Source organism: Odontesthes bonariensis, chromosome 9 (assembly GCF_027942865.1).
Source record: "Odontesthes bonariensis isolate fOdoBon6 chromosome 9, fOdoBon6.hap1, whole genome shotgun sequence".
NCBI classification, from domain to species: Eukaryota; Metazoa; Chordata; class Actinopteri; order Atheriniformes; family Atherinopsidae; genus Odontesthes; species Odontesthes bonariensis.
In genome coordinates, this window is record NC_134514.1 from 16,067,158 (window position 1) to 16,083,850 (window position 16,693).

At 43.1% G+C, this 16,693-nt stretch overlaps 1 protein-coding gene across 7 annotated transcripts in view; it reads right to left on the minus strand.

Annotated features, from left to right (window-relative positions):
• Positions 1-16,693, minus strand: part of cux1b (cut-like homeobox 1b) — a 59,662-nt gene that overhangs the window by 40,197 nt on the left and 2,772 nt on the right. For all 7 annotated transcript variants that reach the window (XM_075473357.1, XM_075473353.1, XM_075473351.1 and 4 more), the window contains exon 2: positions 2,595-2,705. In XM_075473357.1, the coding sequence (XP_075329472.1) occupies positions 2,595-2,705 (111 nt within the window). The remainder of the gene's footprint in view (positions 1-2,594; positions 2,706-16,693) is intronic.

Here is a 16,693-nt window from a genome sequence, read left to right on the forward strand (position 1 = left end):
AGTTTAGTTTCCTTGTAGTTTTGGCATTATGTGCACAAATTACCGTTTGAGTTAGTATTGTAATAATGCGTTTGATTCATCTTATTTCACTTTGTTTTGTCAGAACCAAAAAAAATACCGTCAGACATCTGTGACCATCTTAAGGTCATTTTCATTTCCATATCTTTCACTTCAAGTGTGTTATCATTTCTAGTTTAGTCTATTCATACAACAACAATTACAGATTTTGTGCAACTCACAATGTTCAGAATTTGTTGAGAAAGTGTCTGCTTGACGGGTTCAATTAGAACAACAACAACAACAAAAAGAGTCTTCACAATTTGTAAGAAGCTTATTGAGATTTTGGTTCAATTTTAAATGATTACATTTACAAACAGCTTTTTTGTAGTTTTGAGCTTGGCTGCAACTTTGAGGCAGTTCACAAACAGCAGAAAGCACATGCAACAAATAAAAACAAACACAGTGAAATAACAGAGAGCAGTGAGCTGTTATTCCTGCTGGACACTGGAGCTCTGAACCCCTTTGGTCCACTCTCGAATGCTCCCCCCCTGCCCCCCTCCACTTCCAAAGATTTATGACCATATAACATAACAATGCACACAGACACCATGGTCAATCTGTGTGTGTGTGTGTGTGTGAGAGTGTGTGTGTGTGTGTGTGTGTGTGTGTGTGTAGTGACGGGAGTGGAGGGGCCCAGGCAGCAGGAGATGGATGGCTGGTGTGTAAGCTGCCGGCAGACAGCAGACAGGCCAGCCTGAGGAATCCTCCAGGGAGTATGGAACTCCCATTCGCTGTCTGTCTACCCTGCAGCCAAACACAAACGTGTGTATGTGCATGTATGCACGCACGCACACACACGCACACACACACAGACCCAAACACACGCACAACGTTGTTTTACTACCACTGCTTCTGGCTAGCAATCTTTGGGGCATTTTACAACCATTCCCACCCTCTCCTTTATAACGCTGTAGTAAAGCAGTCTTGACTAACTAAAAGGAAATTAAGAACTCAATGAATAATTTAAGCAACTTGGGAAGCACAGTGAGATGTAGTCTCAAAAAAAATTCAACAGTGTGTCAGTCCTAATCAATTATGAAAACTTTGTTTTCACGCCGCATTTCTTTGCACTACTTTCAAAATGCTACGGAAGCTGCTGTGCGAGTGTACGTGTGTTATTATGCAGACCGTGAGTGCAGTTCACACCGAGTACAGCTCAGCAGACGAGACACAGTCAACGTGGGCCGGTCTCCTGGTTGCTGAATAATGGATCAGAGACGGACTCCCGCTCAGTTTAATGCAGTCTGATCTGATGTGACTGTGATCTCAGTTGACTGGTGCGGACCGCAGAGAGCTGACAGCCCCCTCTATGGGCTGGTCAACCCCACACAGCCACACATTTGATAGAAACTCCACAAACACACACACACACACAAGACGATCGGGTCCGTTTTTAATCAAGCGTGGGCCATCACATGTTATGAACCAGCCTGTTTGGTAGGCAGCGTTGATGCTTCTGTACTTCCAGCAGCCCAGAGTTTTTAGTGCTGATTCCTATTGAGCCCGTTACAGCCCTGTAATGAATCCTGTCGCTCGTCTGCCCTGGCTTAGATTCCTCCTCCACATACCAGGGAGATGCCAGGGGCCACACAGACGCCAGAGGAGCCTTCCTAAATCACAGCCTTGTTACACTGATGAATGTGTGTGTCCTGTTCTGTGATCTAGACTATCTGCCTCTGTGCGTTTGTGCCTTTGCTTCGCCTCGTATTTTCTTTGTACACACGGCTCTCTCTGCCGCTGTGTGTTGCTACTTATGTGGTTATACTTGGAATTGAGATAAGAGATGAATGAGTCGGGTGAAGTGAAATTAGTGGCTTTTGTACGCAGGTACAGATTCCTCTGTGCCGGGTGGGCTACGCGCTGAAGTCAACTGTCACGGTCCTCATCCTGTAGTAACTATAATAGGCCTACTGTCAACCCCACAGAGAGTTGACAATTTTCTATCCACTGTCTACACCATTCATACATAATTCATACTACCATCAATAATTCACCATGGTGACATTACCAATAATAACACAACAATACTTTGTTTTCACTGTGAGGTTTGAAATGTGTTGCCTTGGTAACAGAGATGAAACAAATATTCCCAGGAGGAGTGAAGGGAACACAGGAACAGGACAGAATTCCCTCCTGATCCCACTTAGTAGTGTTGTCACACTCTTTCTTTCTCTCCCGCTCATCCCTGCTCTGCCTCTCTGTCTTTCTGCCTCTGCCTCTCACATACACACTCACGGACCACACTTTCTGCTCGCATAAAAAACTAGGTCAGATAATACAAACTCCTGAGGGGGTTTCTGTTTTGTCTCTTTAGGATTTCAGGGAAACTAATGGAGAGACTATTTTTGGGAGCCAAGCCCGCATCTCCGTGCTGGATACTCCTCCCCTCCTTTCTCAGTAAATAATCACGGTAAAATTTATCAAGAGCAGAGCAGGCGCTGAGAAACACCGAGGCAAAGCACGACTGTTGAAAGAATTGCGGGTTGTGTGTGGTTTTCTGTTGGTGTACGTCTGCAAATATCTGATTTTCTCACCTCTGGAGTGGTCTTCTTGAACTCGCGGCTCAGGTCGATCAGCTTCTTCCTGGACTGTTCACTCTCATCCTGTCTGTTGGCAAGCTGTGTGGCGGTGGCGTCTAGTTCTTTCTGCAACACACACATACAACTTTTTCAGCTTTTCATCATGCAGCGCTGTGGCTATTACAATCAACAGTTTTGTTATCATGATGGATGAAAAGACGGGGAGCTGTTTTCTGACAATGCGGCACGCTCATCTGGCAAGCTGCAGACGACCCGTTTTAGCCACAGCTGTTCTTGGCCAGTATGCAGCAGCAGCAGAGGCAGCAGAGGCAGAGAGCAAACCCACAACACCTTTGTTCAGCCAAGAAAAACTCAAGTGGTTTGATCCACTACCACTGCAAACAATATCTGAACCTTTTAGCCAGTCACTCAGTCAAGCACCGCTGTGTCAGCCATGTAAACTTCTGTAGCAGTACATATCCAGGCAGTTCACAACAATTATACACTGTCGGCCCCTGATGACTCCTCCCATCTGAGCAGCATAAAAACAACAACAGCACAATTATCTACAACAGCGTAGTCAAGGCTGAGCTCGGACCCGCCTTTATCCGCATCCATTTTGCATTGTTATTAATAGCTATTCACGGGACTTGTTCCAGATGATGGGTCGAGTTCTGACATTAACAAGGCATTCAGACCTTGTAAAGATTGTATCTCTCTCTGCTGAGTGTGTCACTGTTGCTGGATTATGTTTTTGTTGGATTCTTGCCCCGTGTCATGCTCACTCCCTTCCCCCCCCCCCTCATTTATTTATTTTTTTTCCTCAAACACTCCACAGATCCTCCACTCACTCATTCAACCAGCAGTTCAGTCTTCTCAGTTTAAATCTCTCCTTCACTCCGCCTCCCTCTATTCTCCCCCTCCTGTGAGGCCGCCCACCCCTGAGAGTGATTAAACGCTGCTGAAGGGCCGTTATGCTAACTAACGCACTAATCATTTAATACACACATTACCACAGGGGCCCTTGCGGCTCAGTGTGCTGACAAGGTCCCAAAACACATTTGTGCATACATGCCCACCTCCCTACATTGCCCACACCCTCAAAAAACACAAAAAAATACAACCCTCTAAAGAAATAGAGTGATCAAGTACTAATTAGGAGATTTCTCCCCCCATCAGCACTGACTTTAATTCCCTGACCAGCCGTGATCTTGTTTTATCCACAAACTATGAAGAAAAAAAGCAAATGGACTTGGATGACTGTCCTCTGCGTTGCATTTCACGCTGCAGCACAGAATTTTTGAAGGGAAAAAAATAATAATAATGCGCACTTGCTTACATGCCATCTTGCTCTCGCTGCCCATGGAGCAGTTGATGTAGCAGCCTGTCTGCCCATGGCCATGGAGCAGCTGCACTTTCTGTTAGTGAATTCTAGCGTGCGCAGAAGCATGTGCAACGCTTGATGAAAGGAGCAACCTAATAAACTTTAATCACGTTAAATTAATTTTGAGAAACTGAATGCTCCAGTTCATGAAAAGATGTGTAATTATTAAACTGGTTAAGATTAGCATCAGGAACAAGGATACAGGACCCAGCTGGTTCGAGATGCTCCACACTGGCAAATACTGATCCCAATACGATTGGAATATGATGCATTTGGCCATAAGGCATTTTTTTCCTGATAGATGGGAGGCCAAAACTCACCTAAATGATTTCTCTATAATATTTTTAGCTTTAAGCCTGATCCGAGTTCAGGTGGCATAAACCAGGATACATTTAAGTACATCTTCAAGGTGCAGATAAGGCTGTTCATCATCCAAGATGTGTAATTACACACTGGGAATCGATTTGAAAATATAAAAACTCACTCTACAAAATACTGCAGATATCCAACAGAGAGTACTGTATCTTAAAAGGTGAGTGAGTTCATCAAAAATCAATATATTGAAACAGGGTCAGCATCAATTCACTAATACTGCCGACTAGTATGTTTTACTTATATGAAAATGGTGTTTTTTTAGAGGATATAACCCTCCGACTGTATTATAACGCTGTTATGCACAACTGTTTGTGTTGCAGTCTTTTTAAAGTCAGAGGTAAAACGTGCAGCTCGAGCGTTTGCTTCCTTAGTTTAATTAAACGACCTCGTGAACAATATCTTCTTTATAATCAATTAAATCGCTATCATACTCTCTTTATATACAAACAGTTGACACGAAGTCCAGGGAATGTTATCCCCGAGCTGAAGGAATTCAACACAGAAAATTTTGGGCCAAAACTCAAATAACCGTAGCCCTGCAATAAAGCTCCGTTTCAGGAGGTCATGTGCCAATCACTAACGCCCTCGATTCTGTCCAATCCCTTTCCAATACCCTGCACATATCACAAAGTGTTACACAATCCCCATTCCTATGAAAGAAAGAAAAAAAATTCTCACTGCCGAGCTAAATAAACACATTACACATGAAAGAGGATTGATTCGTTGCCAAGACGGGAGAGTTATTATGGGCATGGTCATAGTTTAAAAAAAAAAAAAAAAAGAGAGGGAGAGAGAGAGAAAAAGACCCTCAGACCAAGTCAGGTTTTTGACTATGCAGCAAACTCTGTGCCCACATCAGCAGACACGGGCAGACTTTACACTCGTCTTGCTGATAGAGCGTAACATCCAAAAGTGCACAATCCCCGCTGTCTGACCAATACTCACACACATCAAATCTCACTTTTAGGAGACTACTATTCTTATTTTAAACTCAAAAGTGCAATTAAATACAATAAAATAGAACTCGGGTGAAATAGTAAACAGGAGGACTCTGGTTCTCAGCTAAATAAAAACTGTGCTGAGCATCAGTTTGACTCTTACACAGCTGAAGTTAGAAAGCAAATTCTGTGCAAATATGTTTTTAAACGACAAATCTGAGAGCAGACTGGGGCTCATAAAACTTGCACATTGGCTGCTTCTCATACCTCTACTGAGTGGTTTGGTGTTCCAGTGGTGTTGAAATGTTAACATTTTCTCAGAAAATGGCTGCCGAACATGAATATAGGAACAGCGTATTCACCACAGTAATATATTTCTGTTTCCACATTATACCGTAGAACCTCTCGACAAAGCAGGTCGCCTGGACACGCTAATTTTATAAACTTCTGATGGAGTCTGAATTCTTCAGTCAGCATGGTTACAGCTCGACTGGGTCATTTAACGGAACTACTGTCCTTGTAACAGTTTGGAGAGGCTCTATTTAGATGGAAAAACTATTTTAAAAGTTCGGTTAGTCCAGTCAATCGTTACGTTTTTGTTTGTTTCTTTGAAAACTGGTGCCATGTAAACATGCTTACTGAGGAATGTCCGTGCCCAATCGTCGCAGCTAACGGATCCTTTTTCGCACTTACTTAGCAGTTTATATTACGGCTGCTCTAAAGATAGCGGACAGCTTGATTAATAGATGGCAAAACAGAAAGATGAAGACCTTTCATTTTCATAATGACAGAAATGGTGGCCTCTGTCACCATCTGTCAGAACGGTGCACACAAAAAGCAACAGCAAGCACATACTGTTTCAGGATAAGACTAAAAGTGTCTATGCATAGATCCCTAATCAGGTAAATAGCCATGCTTAAGTTCTATGGAGTGAAATGGAAATGAGTCAATTAACTGTTTTGAGTCTACTAACAGGGTTCCTTTCCCTTTACTTAAAAGCAGTCACTAGCAGCAGACCAATCTGGTTATTTTGTTAAAAAATTGATCAAGTTTAAAACTTTTCGAGAAGAATACCGTTAATGTCAAGCAAGACTGCTCCACAGGGGTTTAAGCCATCTGGCATACCACTGGGATTTTCCCTTCAAACACATTTGACTTTAATGACTGACATCACGCAAGCATGATCAACTTCGCAAATTAGCTTGACAAGCAGCCAAGAGTAGTGAGGAAACTAATTAAAAATAAAGACACATGTACATGTTGTACATTAGAGACACAAAGTACTGCTAAGAATAAAAGAATATTTTCATTGACTGATTCAAATCAGCGTTGCTTATATCGACACTTCAGTGGAACACCAACAAGCCACAGCATCCTCAAATGAAATGCATGAAAGTCTGGTGTCCACTGTGTTGGGGCCTCGAGGCTCAGTCTCTGTGGTAAACTCCCTGTGGCTCTCCTAGGCCTGACTTTTGAAATTGTTCTGGTTTGAAAACAATTAAATTTACCGGGGGTTTCATTTAACCATTTACACCAACTCCTGCACTATTTTTAAACCGAGCTCTGCCTGGTTAGGAATGCATCGTCTAGTTTAGCAGAGGATGAACTGTGTGTGTGTGTGCAGGGAGGCATTAAGTGGACTGTAATGTCTGTGTGATTGCTGTAACAGCCCTGCTTGGCTTGGCTGGACTGGCCCACAGCAGCAGTCCCTGTCCTGGTTCATTTGGTCGTCTGGTCAGCTGTAAAGACGATTGGAACAGATTGCCAACACTCCCTAGAGAGACTTCAACACCGACTTGGCCAAGAAGCCTCTTGCACACTGCTCCACACGCGTGTGCTCTCACATGAATGCACAGACAGGCCGCTGCAGTAACTTTGGGAGCCCAGTCTTTCCACATTCTTTTGAACTCTATTTCAGAGGAGGAAGTCTGCAACATGCTCCCCTGGCGAAATTTGGCATGGTGAGCTATGTTTACAGCTAGGAGGGGAGGATGGGCCAGATGGAAATGAGTATCTCTCTATCCAACCAGCGTGAGAATAATACTCACCACCGATAACAGTCATGGGTAAACAAATCTTATTACCGGTGGCCATCAGACTCTAGGTGTACGTATGTGTGATCAGCCCTTCTAATGAAATTCCTTCCACTCTTCTGCAGGCAGAGAGGCCTTCGATCAGACTAATTCGCTCTAATTACTCTAATGAGCCACAGGTGATGATACAGTGAGACTGATTAATTAAATGGGAGGCCCCAATCAGGCATGTCTGATTATGCCAATCATATTGACTACAGACTAAACGAGATAACAGGAGACAGCCGCACTTTAATTGAGGTATCAAAACTTTGTGGAATTCCTTATACCCTCACGCTCCAAAGATGCTGAGACAGATAGGCTGGTGGAATGACAACAGAGTTATTGTTATGTACACAGTATGAAGTCAATCTGCAACTGCTGTCTGTATTGCCACGGTGACCAGGAGTGCACACAGAGGAGGGAAAACCGCACGGGGATTGGCTTCGGATCCCATTCTCTGTAGAGTTATTGAGAGTGTGAATACTGGAAACGCTTTGTTTACACCAAGTCCGCCGTTGCACATGCCAAGCAGTCCGCCACTACTCTTCTTATGCAACCATCATGTACATTAACTGCTCCACAATCAGTTGTACACATTAGTCTAATGGAGTACCACCTCTGAATTTAGGCCAGGCTTAGAAAATTGAATGCAATCCTTTTCTGTTAGATTAACACCAAAGAAGGCACACGGCAGATATTTGAAAAATAAATATTATCCTTCTTGTGTTCATTACAAAGCGAGAAGCCTTTTACAGCCTTTGTACTTGGCATCATGACATAGATGTTTAAGAGATGAAGTTTTCTGCCCTGCCAGTGCAGTCACTAATCTTTGCTTTTATCTCTGACATGTCTGAGGCTGTTATGTGGTTGTGATAGTAAACAGTGAAGGCGTCTGGAAAGATTTCTTATCTTAAATCTACGAGGTCTACCTTTGAAACTCCCCCCTCCATCTCCCTGCACGGCGCTCCAACTCCTATGCGGCTCACTGTTCTGTATGCGGAACCCACTGTGTGGGGGTGGAGTCGCAGGGTGGCAGCTCAGTCAGGAGCGACAGCCACGCTTGCTACAACGACACGGTACATGATCACAGATCACAGGCACGCCCCCTCAAAACAGCACAACAGCAGCACAGATAAGAGACTGCAATCCTGGCTTCCTGTCTGCCTCCCTACCTTTGACAGAGCAGGTTGCAGAACTGTAAATGCACCAGCAGATGCTGTTTCCACAAACCACACAGGGGTTTGAAGACACAAGTCATATCCTCCTGAATCTCGGTTTTTGCTTTTCCTGTCCCCCCTCTGGAGTGAAAACCACAAAGTTTTCTTTACTACAAGATAACACAATAGTTTCACAGTGATAACCGAGGTCTGAACACTTTTTTTCATGCGCATATGTGTGCAGAGCGGTTGGGGGTGAGGGTCAGCATCACACTTTCCACAGTCTAACAAGATGCTTGTGTTCCCTAAGCATTTTGCTCCTTTTTTTGAACACAGATCCATATCTACCAACAGCACAGGAGCTGTCAGGACTCACCTCAGTGATGCTGACGCAACCCTGGATCAAAAACAGCCTTTTTCACACTGCAGCTTCGTTTGTATTGATCCAAGTTTCTCTGCTGAGAGACTGGTTGTTGTTTTATCTCCCCAACATCCAAGCCTTAACTCTCTTGAAGCTTACTGAGAGCTAGTCATTATTTTGCCTGACCTATTGTCTGACAAGGGGATTCAAAGGCCCGGGCTGAGCCTAAATACAAATATAATGAGACTAAGATGGTTTCTGGCATAGAGGAAATGCAGCTCACTTGGTCTCATTTTGCAGAGTTTGAATTTAGCTGGAGGCCTGTGTCACAAAGGGTGAGTGGTGTGGAGAGTGCAATGGGAGGAGAGGGATATGGCGATATGCTAGGGTGTAATGCATTGGTGAAAGGGCAAGATTTTTCATCCCTGCGTTTACAGGGTGGAACGGCTAGGATATTGAGATCTGAGATAGGATCAGAGGGTAGTGAGCTGTTTCAACTACGATAAAGGCCAAGCATTACAAACACAGCACTGATAGAGAGAAGGAGAGAGAAGGAGAGAGAAGCAGAGAGAGAAGGAGAGAGTATCACACCTCTCATCCCTGAATTAATGCCTCCATTCTGCCAGGAAGCCATTCTGTGCCAGTGAGAGGAGATTGGGGAGGGGATGAGTGCACAGATACAGACTAAAAAATGGAAACTGTGATCATGGAGAGGGGCGATAGGGATTAATCATGTCTGGAGGAAGAGTGGGGCTCTCCAGGCCCTATAACAAATATAAAAGCCTAAACCGGAGACTTTTTGCTGGCAACTGGCAGCATTATGCTTCTATCGGTTTGTTTGACATGAAACGCACATGCAAACATCCATCAGTGGATAACGGCAGAGACACAGGTGCAGGCTAGCAATGTAACGCTGCAGACATCCACACCTTCCTCCACTCATTTGCAATCTGTTTTTGACCTAGAAAGTCTGTGACCCTTGACAATGGAGCAGTGTTCAAAGTTGCTCTGTTCTCAATTCGTTAGCCTATTTGATTTGCTATAATTCACTTAGACTTCCATATAAGGACGACAAGCAGCCTCAAGCTGTTGGCACATTTAAAGTACAGTGAGAAAGGTGTGCATCACTCTCATGTGCCTCTGCTACATTAGATCTGCGCTCTGCATGATGCCTTTTTTCCACGTTTTAATTTAGCCTCGTCTATCTGTTGTATCCAGTAATTTTCTAGACGCCTGATGACACATCAGCATGAGCTGTGCCACAGCCTATAAAAGCAGCATGTTGATTTCTGTGCATAAATTAAAAGCATATATCAAAATGCCCCATTAGGTTAGACGAATCTTTGTGTCTGGATGTGGTAATGTGTCTAGTCCGCGCTGTCACTACCTTCCAGTGTGGCCTTGGCTTCTGACTGAGTTTGACACCCATGGTCTATACGATCAACGTCAACAGAACGCGTCCTGGGGCTTAGTCTTACTCAGCCTTTATGAGCAAGAGTTTTTTTTTCTTCTGCTTGCATGACTTTCAAGAGGAGAAGGCAGAGAAACACAGTGAGAAAGAGAGAATGAGCATAGCTAATCCTTGCCATAATGACAGAATAATTAGCTTGCGTTAGGCTAAGTAATGAGTTGTAATTATATAATTTATTCTGTGTTGAGAGAATGAGAGAAAGCCCGCACAATGAAGGAAGAGGAATTGAGCACAGCAAGAAGTAGGAAGGAGCATGTGTAAGAGCTCAGGCTCTTGCTATTGATTGATCCAAACATCAAACGTACCACTAGAGTAATGGGGGGAGTGAAGGACAGCTAAAAGCTATTTGGAGCCTTCACTGCATAAAAGACTTGACCTGTTCCACACAGCCTACATATCAAAACCATCAAACAGCAATCAATAGACCAAAGCGGTCAACTCAACAAACCGTCACCCTACTAAAACATCAAACCCCCAGCCCAAGCGTCAGATGATAGGCTACACTCAGCTTATCCATTACCATCAGATAAAGAGGAGATAAAACACAGAGCCTAATCCTTTCATGTGTCGTGACAGCCACAGCAGCCTCCGAGGCATTCCTTCAGTCTGGCTCTCAAATAGTTTTATGGCGGAAGGCAGCCATTCAGCCAGCCAGTCAAGGCTGTTCTGGTCTGTTTGTCTTATTTCACAGTTTACACGCTGTTTTATAGGTAGTTATTATGGTCGCCATGGTGATACCATACGTCTTTATGGTCTTTTGGTCTGAGGGCAGAGAGTGTAATAAACGAAAAAACACACACACATGAAAACAAAGACTCACAAAACACACTCCTGCTGTGGAAAGGTCTCCTGTCCCTCCCTCCCTTCCTCACTCTTTATCAGCCTCACCAAATGCCTATCTTCCCCACTTTCTGCTTCATGTGAAACATGGATAGGCTAACGAAGATTTGTCCCCTCTCATTCCACATCTGGAGCTGATCAGAGGGCCTCCTGGAAGTTGAGGCCTCTGGGCCTATTAATAACCATAGCACTGAACTCAGGGTCAGACGGCAGTCAGCGGATGAGCTTGTGTCTACTAAACACATAGTCCCTTCCCCCTTCTTCCAGAAGACAACTCTCACTTTTAGAAATGAGACAGCACATGGCTTAGCAATGAACACACAATACAACTCAAACTCAAGCCAAGGCTCACAAATCACGAACAAAAACGAAGAGTGAAGTTTCAAACCTCTGACTTAGCATTTGGTGATTTGCCTTTACATGTAACTGCGTATCAGTTAAAAAATAGTCTGGTCAAGCTGCAAGACAATTTATCTCTTACGCTGATTGCGTCCTCACCTTCAATGTCCAAATAAGTTCAAGTTCAAGGAGGCTAGACCAGTTAAATGCAAGACAGATGGTAAAGTCATCAGCTGTTAGCTTTAAAGGTTAGGGCAGTCAGACAGCCCAGGTCACACCCAGGTCGTCAGAGTCCCGCCACCTCTGAACCGTGGCTCCAGTCAGACAGCTGGTCAGGCCAAAGGTTGGGGAGAGGGTAAGATACGTCTGATGACATTCAATGAATTTAGCATCTATTGGACATCATTTGCACAGAATCCCCCATGTTTTGAAGAACAATGATGGACCAGTCAATAAGTTTTCATTTGGTATCATTCCTGTGTAATAATAAAAGTAGGGTACTAGTTTTTTCAAATAAATCTGATGCTCATTAACATTTTGGTTCACTGGCTTAACTTACAAAAAGGTTCCTTTAAAAAGTTAAATCTCCACAATTTAAAATCACATACAAGCAGTCAGCACATACAAAAGCACTTTTTTTCCCTCACTTCAGCAAAGTTTTACCAACCTACAGCATAAGGACAAAGCGAGCCCGTAACGAATATAAGCAATGCAGGGAACAATCTGTGAAACATAAGCCACCCCCATCCAACACACACGCACCTGTGAATACAGGGTAGTTGAATCATCATAATCGGTGGTAGTTTTCTGCTGAGCCCAGCCAGCAGTCTGTGTTATTTTTAGTGGGCTGACACAGAAGCAGGCCGTCCATTTACTGTGAGAGGGCAGCAAGACCACAGCAGCTCTGGATGCTTTTAAACTACCAAAATGGGAACGAGCTCAACATAAACACCGCAAAGGTGTGGACGTTTACGGAAATTAAGATGGCTTAGATTTAGACCCATTACAGCTCCACTGCTTAAACATTAGGCTCCTTATAACAAAAGGTGGAGTACGAAAATGCCAAACTCACACCGCCACACCAGTGTCTATAAATGGTGTGAGCTTGCTATTATAACATCCACTCTTTTCTTCCTCTTTTAGCTGTGGAAAGAAAACGTAATATATACAAGAGGAGAGAAAAGGGCCAATTCATCTACTCATTTCTTATTTGACAAAACTGTAAAAGTCACTAAAGTAGTGGATGGAGTAACTACAAAACAAAAAAAAAGGTGAAAAGGGAGACTGGGAAAGCAGCAGTGAGGGTAAAGATTGAAGGCTGGTTCACATCTGATGTGACAGACTGATTGAGCCTGAGGGCAGGCTATGGATCCAGCAACTGAAGCCATGATTGACACTGAAAATTACACAGCGTGAGCTATTAGCAGATAGCAACCCATATCATAATTCAATCCCTACACCATCAAAGTGCACCAATATCATAATTCAATACCAAGGACCATTAGGCTGCAGCACACCAATATCATAATTCAATCCTGAGGCCATCAGCTCTTGCCAATAACATAATTCAATACTTGTACCATTAAGACACACCAATAGGCCTATTAGAATTCAATATCTATGTTCAATGATCTAACAGGACACTGATACTGGAGTCATGGGTTGACATGGGATAACGTCTCCACATAAGGCTCCTCAGACCCTTTTTAGCCCAGGGGCCTTGATAACAGTGAGATAAACAACACTAAAATTAGGTAGGGCAAGAGGCTCACCAATAGCTCAGCTTCAGCAGATATTGAAGGCCACGGAAACAAATTTCAAAAGGTTTATGCAGAGGGGAAAACAAAATGAGGCACAGCATTTGCTTCAGAAGTGTCTGTGCGCTCAGACAGACCTGTCGAAAATGCGGCCCCCGGTGTGGGACTGTTTGGAGTTGGTCTAAATGATCGCATTGTGGTACCTTGTGGAAATGAGGCCATTTCTTTTTCTGGTCCGCTGCCTCCGCTTGCATTGCCACGTTAAACATTGTGTTCATCTCTTCAAAATGCTGCAAAATTCAATCCAGGCTCCGTTTGCTGGGTCATCAGAAACCTGCACCCTAACAACCAATCAAATGCTTTCTTTAAGCTCAGATTTTCTTTGGCCTGTTTAAGTCCGTCTTTCACCAAAGTTGTCATTACTGAAAGTTATTTTCACCCACACACGTCTCACATTTCCATACTTGACTCTAATCTTTGTGTAAAACTGGAGTGGAGTGTAAAATTACTCCAGAGAATGGAAAATACAGTAAACAACGAAGCACTACTCTATGACAGAAAAATCGAGTGTCTTAACAACTCACCAAATGTTAGAATCATTTCTTAAAGCAATGCCTAAAAGTCTACAGTCCAGTTTCTCACATTCAGTAGAAAACACTGCCTCAGTAAGATGTGAGAGACATTCGTTTAAAGCAGTTTTCTGATATTTACACTGACTGTAAGCATTAAATCTGAGTGTTGTATCTGACAGTTACCTCTAAAAAAAACATAATTTGTAATTCAACTGAATGTGAAACAGGCAAAGACTAGTACACAATGAAACAACAAGGTGGCTTATTTAGTTAGTTGTTTGTATCGTTTTCTGCCATGAACACGGATTATTTATCACACTGTATATGAATGGCCATGAGTGAACAAAACATCATTTAGACAGCACAAAATTGATGCTAGACCAAGGGTGAACACTACCCAATGTAGTGGGTGAGTGTAATTTCAGTACGACAACGGGCCTCAACAGCGGGAAACACCTCACTCTCTATCCATTCTTACTTTGCCATTCATTTATGGACAAGAACAGACACGTCCCCCCCCCCTAAGGAATGATACATTTCTGTTAACTGTGACTTGAGGCTCAATATTACAAGATGAGCAATAGACTTTACAAAATTAAATCAGGCTTTGAGGCGATGCGTTTTCTTTCTTTTTCCTGAAGCGGGGCATCACACTGAAACTCAGTAGTGGAACGAGCCAGAATCTTTTTTTTTTTCCAAGTAAGCCTATAGGACAAGAGCGACCTTTGCCCTCCCTCTGCAGGAACACGGGGCAGCACAATAATGGATGCTTCTGTCATGAGATACGGTGAAACTCTATGATGCTGTAGGTGTGGGAGACTCCAAGTGGGTCTGTAAATAATGCCTGCCACTTGAAAATAGGCCTCTGGAAATTGCCCCCCTCTGCTCCTTGTTCCTGGTTGATGGTGGGGAAGTTCTGTCTCTGACGTTCAAGTGTTTTAGAGTTTCCACGAGCCACATCGAGTGTTCATTTCTGGCACATTTCAATCATCATTACTTTTGTTAAACTTGTTTTAAACAGCACAAGCCACTGATCCCGACTGATAACAATACAATACACAGTAGCCTTGAAAGAGTCATAACAGCTGTTACACTGTGGATTTTTATTGATGCTGTAACTGCCAAGACATTAAAAAAAAAGCCTTATTTAACACTGGCTGTCGAACCCCATAAAGACACTTTTATTTTGGGGATTTCTTTAGGTGTATACATGTATAATAAACTTTTTGGTGTAGAAGAAAAATAAAATTTCTAATATCTGGAAAGCAAGTGAGGAAAAACAAAATTAATATGCCACAAACTGACGATACATCTTCATGTTTTACTTTACCTCACATTTGCACTTTAAGAGCTAAAACAAATACAAATCAAATAAAAAGGAGTTTCTAGGTTTTAAAAAGTACTCTTCCACAGTAATTTACTCACAACACTGAGCATTATTATGCCTCGTTAACATACAATCATCATATACTGTATTGTAACATAAAGTGGAGATAAGGTGTGTTTTGAAGTGGTTGCATTTCCTAGGAAAAATTGGACTGTTTTAACAACAATGGAACGAAATGCAGTCAATGTTTTAATGTTTCCTTATTGAGAACATAAAAATCGGTAATGTCCATTTATGACATACTTCAGCAGAAAGCTTCAGACTCCATCGGTTTCAATATACCCATTTTTAGATTGCTTTTAAATGTTTTCTATCTTGTTCGAACATCAAACAACATTGGTCCGACTTTCTTTCACCGTGCCAAAGTAAAACTCCTTCAAGCATTCAGATTATGACCGTCGCACAGTGCAATATATCCTCTCCCTGTATTAAGTTGGATAAACCAAATCTAAAGCAGATATTCTTCAAAACGAGCGGGTGAAGGAACTGAGCCAGATCACTGAGAAGTTGGGGAGTATGGGCCTCTGCAGAGAATCCCCCACTGATAAGGTAAAACTTGATGTTTTTTTAAGTTTTCTGAGAGCTGCACATTTCCCTCAGTTGTAAGGAGCATACCCCATATACTTAAGACTAAAAGCTCTTTGAAAGTAAGATGGCAAAGACCCAACTGAAGCAGACCGAGGACAGACCGGAGACCTGACATGCACTCGTCCTTCTCTGACTCATGCTTAGACGCTCACCACCACACAGTGAAACCTCAGTCCCAATGCCAGATTTTGTCACCGGGCAGAGAAGCGGTTGGCTACAGTAAAAGCATGACGTGATGCCCCTTCCTCTGTGCCCAACCACCCCCCCACCCCCCCAGCCTGTGCAGCAACAGAGGGGTAAAAATATCCCACCAGTGAGTTCAGACAACCAGCTCATAAATTAACACTAAAACTCCTGCAGACAACAGCCAGCCAGTCGTTGAGAGATTTATACCACTCAGGTTGCCACTGACCACAGCTCTGGGATCAGCTTACAAAACCCTTTTCCTAAATTTACCCATTAGGAGGTAGTGAATAGGAGCGGGGGTCTAGATCAGTTTTCATCCAAGTCACTATTTAGCAATCCACTAACACAGTGAACTATTTTTTCAAAGTGGCTCTGGGGTGCATTTTTCCAGGAAATATTATGAGGTGAGACGTAGGCTATTACGCCTAAATTGGGAATTGTGTTAAAGTGAGTGGTCTGTTCTTAATTTTCTAAGCTCACACAGAAAACACAAGTTAAAGGCTTAGGCGCAGCTATTCACTCATGTCTTATTGAGGCCTGTAATGAAGCGCCATCTCTCATCGCTCTCGAGCAGAAACGCAATGTTCTAGCAAACTGCTCGGCTGGGTCAGGAAAGGAGAAAAAAAAAAAAAAAAACAACAGAAGAGTGATGATCCCCTCTAAAGAAACTCAACTCTGTAATGG